Below are 14,966 nucleotides of genomic sequence, written 5' to 3'. Positions count from 1 at the left end.
TAGAGTGTGAAGATATGAATAATAAATAAAGAGAAAATTTGGCTACGCTATTACCATAGATTGCACTTTTTAACATTGTATAATTAATGGTTACTTAGATATTTGACGGCGCATTTTAAGGCCTTGCCTTCAGTCATGTGATAAGCCTATATCCAGCTGTGCCTATGGGTACCACGTGTCCTTCCTTCCTTCCATCTGTTAAACTGTCTGTCAACAGGACAAAAAGTTTCAGCCATTAAAACATACAGTGTTTCGTACGAAAGAAGTCTTGTCAAACCAAAAAATAGATTTCTTTCGTGCGTCCTTTTTTGCACGTTCGTTACTTTGATCGTTCATCCTTTCGTTCCTTCAGTCAATCGGATTCTATTATCACCCGCGAAACGCGCTTTCTTTGTATATATATATAAGACAAGTGCCCTAGTTGTGCCTTTTGCTATTGCAAACCTTCCATTTTTTTTTATTTTTTTTTGTTACCATGGAAACTAAGTCAAAATCACCGAATTACCGAGGTTTCTTAAAAAGCATTAATAACATAAGAAAATATACCTTAAATGAGGTAACAACACCAAAAATATTCAAGATTTCCTGCGTAATATATGATAACTGTGGAGATTCATTTCGCTGTTTTGCCATCTGGCGCAGTGATAGTCAACTACCGGGTATGGTATTTAGGACGACGGCGGGAAACATAAGACGACCCGCGTGATCAAAATTAATATTTTATTCATTCTAATTAAATTGTTTAGAAGATGATGATATGTGTAGTATTAATGGTAAGTTAATAACTTTTGCTAATCTACAAAATGGTTAATCTTGTTTTACATTCCCATTTTAAAAATTAAAAGCCGTCTCGTAAAGGTGGTGGGCCTTTAACCCTACATAAAAATGTGTCTTCCATTAATTTCACCTCTGAGCCGCCGTACTTATTGCCCAGATGAGAAATATTTCTATACTCGGCCGTAGGGTGTTTTAAAGGGACAATTCAGTCTAAGAGTACATTAAAATTTGCACATAATCGGAAACAAACCTGTTGTAATAGAAATAAAATTAGTTGGTTTTACGGTGATATGCCAGAAAAGCCCACTGTAGTGAAATACATTTTTGTATATGTGAAATGTCCAAACTAGCTTACTGTCCGCCATTAGACATAGTGCTCGGATGTCGTGTATGCCGAACCCTGGCCCTTGCCAGTGTAGTAAAGATTTTTGTGTTTAGAACTACTCAAATCGCTTTTACAGTAGTGTATTTACCTTATTAGATGCATGTTCTTGTCTAAATATAATTTCATCAACTCCTCAATGGTTATGTATTGCATTTGTTTAACGTGCGTGACATTGGCTCGGGTATCAGTACAGCGTGCATGTTGCACCTGCTTAATCGTATTGATCCACGATTTGGAATTCCAACGGTATTAATCAATATACATAACAATGTCGTGGAATTTGTCAACATTTCTTGTTATTTGTTTCAAAAGGAACGTAGAATAATACATTTATGTCATATTTTGCTTCTTGCTTTTGTAAAAGAATAAGCCTCATTGAATTGTCCCTTTAAATGCCCCAGGTGTTAACAAGACAATTGTTTGATCAAACAACCAAACCGCCTACAGTGTCATGTCCTCGGTAAGTGGTGCACCTGTTTAAATAAGACATATCCCTCAGGTTACTCACTTCATCTAAAATAAACTGCATTACTGTCATGTATCTATTGTTGTGTCAATCTAAAATCAAATACTTGAGTTTTACTATAACAATAGAAACAGGTGCAGTTATTAAATAACTAGGCCAATACTGAACAGATGGGAATCCTCTCACCACTAGAAAATTAACTGATACGTGGCCGATGATTTCGTCGATAGTTAATGGAAGAGAGTCACTTTAGAGTGTACACTACATTTAACTACCTGTATCTATGTGTTATTGATGTACTGTAGGCATTTTTCATATCCAAAATCAGACAAGGTAAGACTTTCAATGACGGCTTTTTATATCGATTTAAAAGTAAATTTATTGTAAATCAATATACAAATGTACTTTTGTAAATCAATAGAGAAACGCGCATTTAAAAAAAAGTTATTTGATTTGACAAGAAACTGTTAATCGCGAAACAACACGTATATATGCACAAGAAAAACGTCATGATAACACAAGAAAAACCCGACTGAATAGTTCCCGATATTAACTAGATCATGCTCAAATTTAAGCAAAATAGAGAATTCAAATACCTCTTAAAAAGAAGCAAAACTATATATGAGAATCTTATGATATCATACTTTACAACTAGGGTAGATATCTCTAGATCTACCGTGCGTGTTTACGGTCACGGCGTCATTTATATTCATGCATGAATGAATATATGATATGTATTAAGTACAAAGGTGAACTCTAAAGTTAAAGTACCTTTAAAGTATTCTGTTAAGTTTACGTTCATACACTTTGAGAGTCATGGCAAATGGTCGTGCTTATTGGGACGTATATATCAGTTTATCAAGGCCGGTGACGATGATGACAGGAAGTTAATTAAATGGCTGCACATCAGTCAATATGCACGGTAAGATACAAAAGCGATTGTACTATAGTTATTAAACCTTCATATTCAAAGTGGCAATACTTAATCTACTTCCAACAGCGAATCAAGGTTGATATTTTTTCCATTCCATGAAATGACCATAGTACCAATGCGATTGACTATAATGATGTTGGTTTTTAACTTTTGTATTCAAATCTCATTATGTTTTTGACGGTATAAATGGACGTTCTACGGACGAATCATTAATATTCCTTACGAATTTATCTTAACTTGGTTTTGTCAAATCCTCACAGATTCGAAAAAATATATAAAGATAGAACTTGTTTATGATCTTGTCTAAAAATAACCTAAAATGATCATATTTTATGTGTACATTTGTACGTCGTCGGATGAACACCATGGCCGGGTAAATCTAACAAACTGCAACAGAGGAGATTTAGAACATGCTCTGATCTATTCAACGTTTCACAATGTTCATCCTAATAATATATCTGTAATAAAACAATTTACCACATTGTGACGACTTTAACCACGCAAATGCATGCAAAACTAAAAATAAATAATATATAAATGAAATATAATAAAAGAACCCTCAGGCGCCCCTAGTACAGACGGGTATGCTATATTCGACTTCGATCTGTAACCTACATACCCGCAGTAATTCTGTGTACGGTTATGACTGCCTAAGCCTCAAGGTACAGAACATAAAAAAAGTAATTGTTCGTTTATGAATTAAAGTAGGATTTTATTGTTTTCGGAGCGAGCTTTGACAAAACGTTCAATAATCTGTATTAACGATTGCCCTAGGACTATTACCACATCTATGATACCAGCTGTACGTTATGGTTAAAGGGACAATTCTGTCTAAGAGTACATTAAAATTTGCACAAATATCGGAAATAAACTAGTTTTTTTTTGTCAAGAACTACTCAAATCACTCAAGATTACAGTAGTGTGTTTACATTATTAGGTGCATGTTCTTGTCTAAATACAATTTCACCAACTCCTCAGTGGTTATGCATTGCATTTGATTAACGTATGTGACTTTGGCTCGGGTATGAGTACAGCATACATATTATACCTGCTTAATCGTATTGAATTTCAACGGTATCGATCAAAATACTTAACAATGTTGTGGAATTTGTCAATATTTCTTGTTATATGTTTTATAAGGAATACAGAACAATACATTTATATCATATTTTGCTTCGTGGCTACATTTTGTATGTAACATGATTAGCCTCACTGAATTGTCCCTTTAAGTCCTCTATCTTAGGCTAAATATTGTGCTAAAAGTGTTTGTTGTATTTAAATGCAAGTTAAAAAATAAATAAAATTTTGTTTTAATGCTAATGAGATTATGAATAAAAGTTATCTTTCCTATTCAATTCGATAAAAAATGCATTGAAAAAACTTCAATTATTCATAATATTGTAGGGAATACATTTAACAAGTGTGCATGGATACATCAAACGCATACCCAAATATGGGATACATCCCATTCACAATTTAGGCCTCACACCGTTTTCAGAAACTGTGCGGCGGAAAACCAAGCTAAAAGACAGCTGAATTCTATAGGCGCAAATTTTAGTCAATCAAGCACCGGCCGTTTATAAATAAACAAAAAAAAACGTATTTTAAAATAAGGAATCCTTTATCACTATAATAGAAAACCATGTAAGTTTTACATTTAAATATATACAAGTATGAATGAAATAATCGGAAAATACACGAGAGATCGCGTAAGCTACATTATATACGGTTTGCTGTGACAGTTTACTTTTACTAAACATATCACGAGTTCGTATGAAATTTACATGAGGCTACTACATATATTTTATAGTTTTGTTTATCATATCAATGCAAAGGGTTATGCTATTAATTACTTGTGGTCTGATTTCTGTATTGCCAGTAAACAGTGTGATGCTGTAAATGATACTTCAATTCTTTATTTGTAGCTGCTACAAAATACCAAAGTGTGATGTTCTTTTGCATTTTAAATCGCGGCAGTGAATTGTTCTCTCTGTATTTCTTATCCAAAGAACACACGTACAATGTAGGTCTTATATTAACCAAATACTGTGACAATTGCCCGTATTTCTTGGGTAAAGGTTGGTTAGCTTCCCTCTCCTCCCATCCCGTATCTCCTCCCACCCCTGTATCTCCTCCCACCTCCTCACCCCGTATCTCCTCCCATCCCCGTATCTCCTCCCACCCCTGTATCTCCTCCCACCCCGTATCTCCTCCCACCCCTGTATCTCCTCCACCCCCGTATCTCCTCCCACCCCGTATCTCCTCCCCCCTGTATCTCCTCCCATCCCCGTATCTCCTCCCACCCCCGTATCTCCTCCCACCCCGTATCTCCTCCCACCCCGTATCTCCTCCCATCCCCGTATCTCCTCCCATCCCCGTATCTCCTCCCACCCCGTATCTCCTCCCAACCCCCGTATCTCCTCCCATCCCCTGTATCTCCTCCCACCCCGTATCTCCTCCACCCGTATCTCCTCCAACCCCTGTATCTCCTCCCATCCCCGTATCTCCTCCCATCCCTGTATCTCCTCCCATCCCCGTATCTCCTCCCACCCCTGTATCTCCTCCCACCCCCGTATCTCCTCCCATCCCCGTATCTCCTCCCACCCCTGTATCTCCTCCCATCCCCGTATCTCCTCCCATCCCCGTATCTCCTCCCACCCCGTATCTCCTCCCTCCCCTGTATCTCCTCCATCCGATCCCTCCCACCCCGTATCTCCTCCCCCGTATCTCCCCCCCGTATCTCCTCCCACCCCGTATCTCCTCCCACCCCTGTATCCCACCCCTATCTCCTCCCACCCCCCGTATCTCCTCCCACCCCGTATCTCCTCCCACCCCGTATCTCCTCCACCCCTATCTCCTCCACCCCTATCTCCTCCCACCCCGTATCTCCTCCCACACCCCTGTATCTCCTCCCATCCCCGTATCTCCTCCCACCCCTGTATCTCCTCCCACCCCCGTATCTCCTCCCACCCCTGTATCTCCTCCCACCCCCGTATCTCTCCTCCCACCCCCCGTATCTCCTCCCACCCCTGTATCTCCTCCCACCCCGTATCTCCTCCCACCCTGTATCTCCTCCCATCCCCGTATCTCCTCCCACCCCGTATCTCCTCCCATCCCCGTATCTCCTCCCACCCCTGTATCTCCTCCCACCCCGTATCTCCTCCCACCCCCGTATCTCCTCCCACCCCGTATCTCCTCCCACCCCCGTATCTCCTCCCACCCCCGTATCTCCTCCCACCCCCGTATCTCCTCCCACCCCGTATCTCCTCCCACCCCTGTATCTCCTCCCACCCCCGTATCTCCTCCCACCCCTGTATCTCCTCCCACCCCCGTATCTCTCCTCCCCACCCCTGTATCTCTCCCACCCCGTATCTCCTCCCACCCCCGTATCTCCTCCCACCCCCGTATCTCCTCCACCCCCTGTATCTCCTCCCACCCCCGTATCTCCTCCCACCCCTGTATCTCCTCCCACCCCCGTATCCCCTCCTCCACCCCTGTATCTCCTCCCACCCCCGTATCTCCTCCCCCCTGTATCTCCTCCCACCCCCGTATCTCCTCCCACCCCTATATCTCCTCCCACCCCAGTATATCCTCCACCCCCTGTATCTCCTCCTATCCCCGTATCTCCTCCTCCCCCCTGTATCTCCTCCCACCCTGTATCTCCTCCCACCCCCGTATCTCCTCCACCCCTGTATCTCCTCCCACCCCCTGTATCTCCTCCACCCATTTCTGTATCTCCTCCCACCCCCGTATCTCCTCCCACCCCTGTATCTCCTCCCACCCCTGTATCTCCTCCCACCCCCGTATCTCCTCCCACCCCGTATCTCCTCCCACCCCTGTATCTCCTCCCACCCCCGTATCTCCTCCCATCCCCGTATCTCCTCCCACCCCGTATCTCCTCCACCCCTGTATCTCCTCCCACCCCTGTATCTCCTCCCATCCCTGTATCTCCTCCCACCCCGTATCTCCTCCCACCCCTGTATCTCCTCCCACCCCCGTATCTCTCCTCCCACCCCGTATCTCCTCCCACCCCCGTATCTCCTCCCAACCCCTGTATCTCCTCCCACCCCCTGTATCTCCTCCCACCCCTGTATCTCCTCCCACCCCCGTATCTCCTCCCACCCCCGTATCTCCTCCACCCCGTATCTCCTCCCACCCCGTATCTCCTCCCACCCCTGTATCTCCTCCCACCCCCCGTATCTCCTCCCACCCCTGTATCTCCTCCCACCCCCGTATCTCCTCCCACCCCTGTATCTCCTCCCACCCCGTGTATCTCCTCCCACCCCGTATCTCCTCCCACCCCGTATCTCCTCCCACCCCGTATCTCCTCCCACCCCTGTATCTCTCCCACCCCCGTATCTCCTCCCACCCCTGTATCTCCTCCCACCCCCGTATCTCCTCCCACCCCTGTATCTCCTCCCACCCCCGTATCTCCTCCCACCCCTGTATCTCCTCTCACCCCTGTATCTCCTCCCATCCCCGTATCTCCTCCCACCCCCGTATCTCCTCCCACCCCGTATCTCCTCCCACCCCGTATCTCCTCCCACCCCTGTATCTCCTCCCACCCCGTATCTCCTCCCATCCCCGTATCTCCTCCCATCCCCTGTATCTCCTCCCACCCCGTATCTCCTCCACCCCGTATCTCCTCCCACCCCGTATCTCCTCCCACCCCTGTATCTCCTCCCATCCCCGTATCTCCTCCCCCTGTATCTCCTCCCACCCCCGTATCTCCTCCCACCCCCGTATCTCCTCCCATCCCCGTATCTCCTCCCACCCCCGTATCTCCTCCCACCCCTGTATCTCCTCCCACCCCTGTATCTCCTCCCACCCCGTATCTCCTCCCCCCGTATCTCCTCCCCCCTGTATCTCCTCCCACCCCTGTATCTCCTCCCATCCCCTGTATCTCCTCCCACCCCCGTATCTCCTCCCACCCCTGTATCTCCTCCCCCCGTATCCCTCCACCCCCGTATCTCCTCCCACCCCCGTATCTCCTCCCACCCCCGTATCTCCTCCCACCCCTGTATCTCCTCCCACCCCCGTATCTCCTCCCACCCCTGTATCTCCTCCCACCCCCGTATCCCTCCCATCCCTGTATCTCCTCCCACCCCCGTATCTCCTCCCCCCCTGTATCTCCTCCCACCCCCGTATCTCCTCCCACCCCTGTATCTCCTCCCACCCCCGTATCTCCTCCCACCCCTGTATCTCCTCCCATCCCCGTATCTCCTCCCACCCCTGTATCTCCTCCCATCCCAGTATCTCCTCCCACCCCCGTATCTCCTCCCACCCCTGTATATCCTCCCACCCCCGTATCTCCTCCCATTTCTGTATCTCCTCCCATCCCCGTATCTCCTCCCACCCCTGTATCTCCTCTCATCCCTGTATCTCCTCCCACCCCCGTATCTCCTCCCACCCCCGTATCTCCTCCCACCCCTGTATCTCCTCCCACCCCTGTATCTCCTCCCACCCCCGTATCTCCTCCCACCCCCGTATCTCCTCCCACCCCCGTATCTCCTCCCACCCCTGTATCTCCTCCCACCCCCGTATCTCCTCCCACCCCCCTATCTCCTCCACCCTGTATCTCCTCCCACCCCCGTATCTCCTCCCACCCCTGTATCTCCTCCCACCCCCGTATCTCCTCCCACCCCTGTATCTCCTCCCACCCCGTATCTCCTCCCACCCCTGTATCTCCTCCCACCCCGTATCTCCTCCCACCCCTGTATCTCCCTCCATCTCCCAGTATCTCCTCCCACCCCGTATCTCCTCCTACCCCGTATCTCCTCCCATCCCCGTATCTCCTCCCACCCCCGTATCTCTCCCCCCGTATCCCCCCACCCGTATCTCCTCCCACCCCCTATCTCCTCCCACCCCGTATCTCCTCCCACCCCTGTATCTCCTCCCACCCCCGTATCTCCTCCCACCCCCGTATCTCCTCCCATCCCCGTATCTCCTCCCCCCCGTATCTCCTCCCACCCCGTATCTCCTCCCACCCCCGTATCTCCTCCCATCCCCTGTATCTCCTCCCACCCCGTATCTCCTCCCACCCCTGTATCTCCTCCCATCCCCTGTATCTCCTCCCACCCCCGTATCTCCTCCACCCCGTATCTCCCCCCTGTATCTCTCTCCCCCCCTGTATCTCCTCCCACCCCCGTATCTCCTCACCCTCCTCCACCCCTGTATCTCCTCCCACCCCCGTATCTCCTCCCCCCTGTATCTCTCCCATCCCTCCCCCCCGTATCTCCTCCCACCCCCGTATCTCCTCCCCCCCGTATCTCTCACCCCTGTATCTCCTCCCATCCCCGTATCTCCTCCCACCCCTGTATCTCCTCCCATCCCCTATCTACTCCCATCCCCGTATCTCCTCCCATCCCCATATCATGTTTACACTCGGGTGCACATTTTCTGTTGTAATAAAATACATTTATAGTGATTTTCCGAAATGCTCCTATAGAGTTTAATTCTCCAAAAAATAATGTGCATATCTTCAATCACACAGATATAACTTACCTCGCCACAAATATTTTCGACACCACGAGTACCGGTCACATTTTATTCCCCAAGAACAGTTTTAAATTATAAATAATTAAATTTTCATTCACAAAGCTGTCCCGTTTACTTATATGTAATAAATGACTGTTGAAAAAGAAATTCCATTCATTATATCTACTCTTCTTTTAGAGAAATATGAATTTGTTTTATTGGAAAATATTAAGGTCACATCGATCACATTTAGAACTTTGCGGGTAACGGTCAAGGGTAACGGTCAAGGGTAACGGTCACAGAGTTGTTGCTCTGTAAAAAAAACCTTAATATTGAGTCGTTATCTATTAGCATTCATGCAACTTCAGTGAATAAGTCGCCTTTATATATTCTTGGTAAATTTATCAGATCGTAAAAGACGACTTTTCAACCTACTATCAGTAAATGGCTGGCGAGCTCTTCGCCCGTCTGTCTATTGTTACTGCTATTTCTCAGAGAGTACTGAAGGGATATGTCGCAAATTTCATATGTATGCTCCCGTTTGTCTCCAGATATGCATATTATATTTCAGAATCAAACAGAAATCGAAGCGGTAGGAAGAGATCTTGAACTTCGATAGTAGAATCTTGTTAAATTATACATTGTTTAAAAGTTTAACGTTTCTTGAATATCGTGATAACTGCCTATCTGTACTATTTTGACAACGCAAGGTTAAATAGTACCCAATGGAGAACAAGCAAATTCGTAGAATATAAACCCCGCTTTCCTTAATCAAAGGCCTAGAACTCCGCCATAAAGGGTCCAATCAAAGCTCTGATCAAACTTGTGTCAAAATAGGGTCCAAAGAAAGTGCCGAGCGAACTCATCCGGGCCCTTGGCACATTTAATCACTTAAAAAATGTGGTCCATTTACAAACAAGAGATCCGAGAGGGATATTGGCGCCCACCAAAGAATGATCTACGTCTGACATCGGAAAGATGGAATTTACTCTGCTTTTGAAACTGTTACTTCATACTACATATGAAATTTGAGAAAGATCCTTTCAGTACTTTCTAAAATATATAGCAGTTACAAACTCCAATTATCAAAATCCAAGATGGCTACATGTCGGCCATTTTATTGACCGATCGGTCCCAAAATGCAATATGCACAACTAACCTACACATTCTTGGAAATAGCGGAAATACTTTTCTGAGAAATAGCGGTAACCATCTTCAATTATCAAAATCCAAGATGGCTTCCTGTCGGCCATCGTGTTCATCGATCGGTCCCAAAATGCAACATGCACAACTAGGCCCCTAGGAAAATCTGCATATGAAATTTTAGAGTGATCCCTTCAGTACTTTATGAGAAATAGCGGTAACAAACTTCAATTGTCATTTTTGGCGTTTTTTTATCGAGCGGTCCGAAAATAAAATAAACATAACTAGGGACGTATGGGAGTCTGCATTTGAAATTTGAGACAGATGTCGTTAGTACTCTCTCAGAAATAGCGGTAACAAGAATTGTTAATAAACGGACGGAAAGACAGACGGAAGGACGGACGGACGACGGAACACGAATCTTCTTTGAGTCTCTAACATCATACTGTCTTTGACGCATGATATGTTTAGTAGATGTTTTGCTCTTATGTCATGATATCAGCTTTTCGTGGATTAGTGTGTCTGATATCACTTCCGGTGACGTAGGTTGTGTGCATACAAATCAATGTCACGACGACATCCGCTATACAAATATAGGTCACTGTGACATCCGTCATACAAATATAGGTCACGGCGACACTCGCCGCTGTCGAGATATAGATCAGATCGGATTAGTGGTAAGCACTGCCATTTACGCACTCATACCGAACATTTTGGACCTCGCGAGTAGAGACGCATTTCCCAATGAGTTGCATGATACAACCAAAAATGTTATTATCTTTTTTATCCATTTTTTTAAATTCCTAGCTTTTATTAAAAACACAAAATTAGAACTAATTCTGAAAAAAAAAAAATTTAAATAATACTTTCTTTGTTCTAGGTCGATGGATGGTGATGATAGGGCGATTCTTTTGAGAAAATTTGACGTACGCACTTGACATAGCAGTTCTTTTACATTCTGGACATTTGAATCAGTTGGTCAAGATAAATCAACCAAGTCAATTATATCGAAAGTTTCTTATCACTAGAAACAGAACAGACATGAAGAACTATTCTGCTTCTGTGAAATGACGACTGGATGAAGAAGTCAACGGACAAAGCACTTGTCAATGACAACAAATCGACGAAAACAATAACAGTTAATTTTAATTAAAGACTTCATTAGTTTTCGGTATTTCTTGGAATGGTGATATGTTACTTCGTGAAGTGAGCTGAAATAACATCTATATCATTGATATACACGGTGGTGTCATAATGTCCGTCTCTTTTCTTATCTAAAAGAAATACTTTGTTTGGTAACTTTTCGCATTTCTGGAAATCCAATGTTACCATGATGCGTAGGTCTAACTGCTTTCCATCAGTTCCGTGTGCCTTCAAATGCTTCTTCATCCTAATAGCTCTATATGTTTTTTTTAGAAAGGTACAGAAAGTAACTTGGCACGACACACCGAGAGTGGAGGTAAGAGAGACTACTCCACAGATGAAAATGGACCTAAGTAAGGTAAAGACAGTAACTTTGCACGACACACCGAGAGTGGAGGTAAGAGAGACTACTCCACAGATGAAAATCGACCTTAGTAAGGTGCAGAAAGACATTTCGCAACGAACAGTGAAGATAAGAGAGACTCCCCCTATGAAAATACTCCCCTTCAGCCAGTTTCGTTATCCATTGAACGTGGACCTTCCGAAATTAGTGAATGACGTCATCGAAAACGGGATAACAAATGTTAAACCTATCAATGTTTATCCGTTTTCCTTTTTGGAACCAATGGAAGATATTTGTGATTTCTCAACACAGAAAATCTTTCTCTTATTTATGATCAAATCAGCACCAGGAAATTTTGCTCGGAGAAAAAGTATTCGAGAAACTTGGGTAAATAACGTTTATTTCAAAGCAGACGTCATTCGCCATGCGTTTTTGCTAGCGAGAACTTTGAACGAAACTATAAAAGAAAGAATTACACAGGAGAAACAACAACATCGCGATATTATAGAGATGTCGTTCGTTGATAATTATTACAACAATACATTGAAGACAATCGGTGGTATAAACTGGTGCGTCAGCCATTGTTCTGCCTCTGAATTCGTCATGTTGGTGGATGATGATATATTCGTGGCTACTGATAACCTATTGAGCTATCTTCACGGCTTACCCAAGGACATCATTCGTTCTCTCTTCGCCGGCCGGATGTGGAATGATGTTCCACAAAGAGGGCTTCAGCAGAAGTGGTATATGTCTGTTGCTGATTATCCTTACAATAAATATCCGCCATTCCTCAGTGCTGGGGCTACAATAATGTCAATGGAATTTGTCAAAAGACTTCAAGTTGGTATCAAGTTCACGAAAAAGTTTAAGTTTGATGACGTCTTTCTGGCAATCGTTGTCCACAAACTTGGTGTAAAACCGATACATCATCCCGAGATTCATATACACCATCCTGTTTCATACACCGACACGAAATTCAAAACTGTGCTGGCTTCTCACGGGTACGGGGATCCAAAGGAAATGAGGGCAGCATGGATTTCACATTTACGTATTCTTAACATCACAAGCACCACAAACAAGTAGAATAGGACGATATTTTGTTTAAGAGCTGTTTAGATTAAATGGTATCCCCGAGCCACCTTCGTCCAACCCTTTGCGTCTGGCTCTAGACCAGGAAGATCTGTTTCGACTGATATCGTCTTGCACGCTTCCATATTATTTCAAACCCACGTATGTGTTTTTGTTAAGAGCTCAAAAAAACAATTAGAACCTGACATTACCGTGTCCAATTATTTACGACATTCTACGAACCTACATAATTAGTTTTTGAACTTTGGAGCAAGTGGGGCAGATGCGTTATAAGTATAGTTGACATAGGTCCACGGTTTTGTCCCTAGGACTCCGGCTTCCTCTATGACCATGTTCTGGTTATTCATTAAATGACCACAAATGGATGTAAATTATAAAATACAAATTAGGATATGGTCACATACGTAGTTCACTGAACAGTTGCTTCTATTCGATGGCTCTTTATTATAATTTACAGAAAGAATTGTTATAAAAAGATATAGATCTTAATATAGTTTTTACTAAGCATGTATGCTATACATTTAGCTTTTGTGTTACACGTACAGCCTTTTGAAAAATACTCTAACATATTAAACACTGTGTGTAAGACGATGTTTGGGTTTTTATTGGATAAGAACGTGATCGTCCGGACACGCAAACCCGGCAGGAATTGTTTAAATATAGTATCTATAATATACACACACTTTTGGTTAAAAATTCGTGTCAGGTCCCTTAGTCGGAGACCCACGGTTGGTCGCACCACAGGTTTACGACGCGCAAAAAAAAAAAAAAAAAAAAAATACTAAAAATACTGAAAGGTTGTTTACTTAGCCCTGTATCCCATATCCAGAAAAGGGGGTAATTTATTTAAAAATGCTCTGAACACCATAAAAATCATCCGATCTGAATAGTTTTTAGCTTACATTGAAGGCAATTCCTTACTGGTTACTATGGTATATGATTTGATGGGATTATGGTCGAATTTTATTTCGTGTAAAAATCGTTAGTCGGAAAAGTACACGCTACATCCTCAGGTCACAATTCCCTAATGAGCACAGACCGAATAAAATCGCCATCCATTCAACGAATGCATCCCTGAAGTGCAGATCCTCAATATAAACTCACTTACTTATAAAAATTACACATTAGTATCCCTTAGCGATCCCCACGCTCCATTTATTGTCATGCAGAACAGATGATCACCGATCTCGGCCATTTTTTTGTCTGTCGTCTCCGATTTGATACAAACTCTCTGATTGACTACTAGGATCGAGTGGACCAATCAGAGAGCTTGTATCAAATCGGAGACGACAGACAAAAAATAGCCGAGATCTATCAATATATTGTTTTGAAGCCAGGCTCAAGGTTTCATAAACACTCAAAAACAGTTTTTTCTTGCATTGTCTCAACTTTTATTATTGAAAAATAACTGAAAAGGCGATTTTCAAAGTAATCAATTTATTGAAATAGATGTGTAAACTACAAAAACAAAGCACATAACACGGATGTGAACTTTGCTTAATTTACATTCACTACGCCAGGGTATCTTTCAACACAACTTACACATATTTTTCAAAAATATTGAGATTGTTAACCTATTTGATATATCTACATGCAGCACCCATTTTGAGAATAACAACCCCGAGAGACATCGCATGTTACATTCGCAACGTAAAAAATTGACAATATGCATTGAAATATGGGACTACATCTACAGGATAGCTGGTTTGGATGTTTCCTCCAGTTGCAGGTGTGTATAAAGGTTGGCAATAAATGATTCGTTATAAAGTCCCTAAAATGAGTAAAACACACATTGAATAGCAGTACCCGCTAATCTGTTTTTTAATCTCTCGCTTCGGCGGTCGCAACGTCCGGTATTTATACAGTGTAGTTCGCTTACTGTGTAGGTGGAATAAATGTGCTTTTTAATCGCTTTAAGTGAAGTGGGGTGTCGTAGATCACGTGACCTAGTTGCCAACCCTATACTATATAATTACCAAGACCAACGTCGAAATGTTTAGCTTTATGTGTCGAATGAAAGGTATGGCTTTACAGAAAGCCGAGACATTGGTAAGGTACGATGGCCGAAACCGGCGTGACACATTTTGGTGATATTTTAATCGTTTGTGTACCATTTTACACTTTTCAAGGTGAATAGTTATCGTAAGGAGACATTCTTGGTTTGTGTTTTAATGTAGGGACACCAAAAATAACTCAGGAGCATGCGCAC

The 14,966-nt window shown here is 43.5% G+C and overlaps 1 protein-coding gene across 2 annotated transcripts; it reads left to right on the top strand.

Moving 5' to 3' along the window:
• The first annotated feature begins 1,809 nt into the window (after window positions 1–1,809).
• On the top strand, window positions 1,810–13,343 carry LOC138328467 (beta-1,3-galactosyltransferase brn-like). Of its 2 annotated transcripts, none has more exons than XM_069275282.1 (2): window positions 1,810–1,961; window positions 11,063–13,343. In XM_069275282.1, exon 2 carries the CDS (start codon window positions 11,513–11,515, stop codon window positions 12,749–12,751), a length of 1,239 nt encoding a protein of 412 aa, XP_069131383.1. In that variant the 5' UTR covers window positions 1,810–1,961; window positions 11,063–11,512; the 3' UTR covers window positions 12,752–13,343. The 2 variants fall into 2 exon arrangements, with proteins under 2 accessions (XP_069131383.1, XP_069131384.1); XM_069275283.1 differs by lacking the exon at window positions 1,810–1,961 and adding an exon at window positions 2,405–2,550.
• The last annotated feature ends 1,623 nt before the right edge of the window (window positions 13,344–14,966 follow it).

The sequence above is a fragment of the Argopecten irradians genome, chromosome 7 (genome assembly GCF_041381155.1).
Source record: "Argopecten irradians isolate NY chromosome 7, Ai_NY, whole genome shotgun sequence".
Lineage (NCBI taxonomy): Eukaryota > Metazoa > Mollusca > Bivalvia > Pectinida > Pectinidae > Argopecten > Argopecten irradians.
Note: the sequence above shows the minus strand (reverse complement) of the source record. Positions and strands in the feature narration are given on the sequence as shown.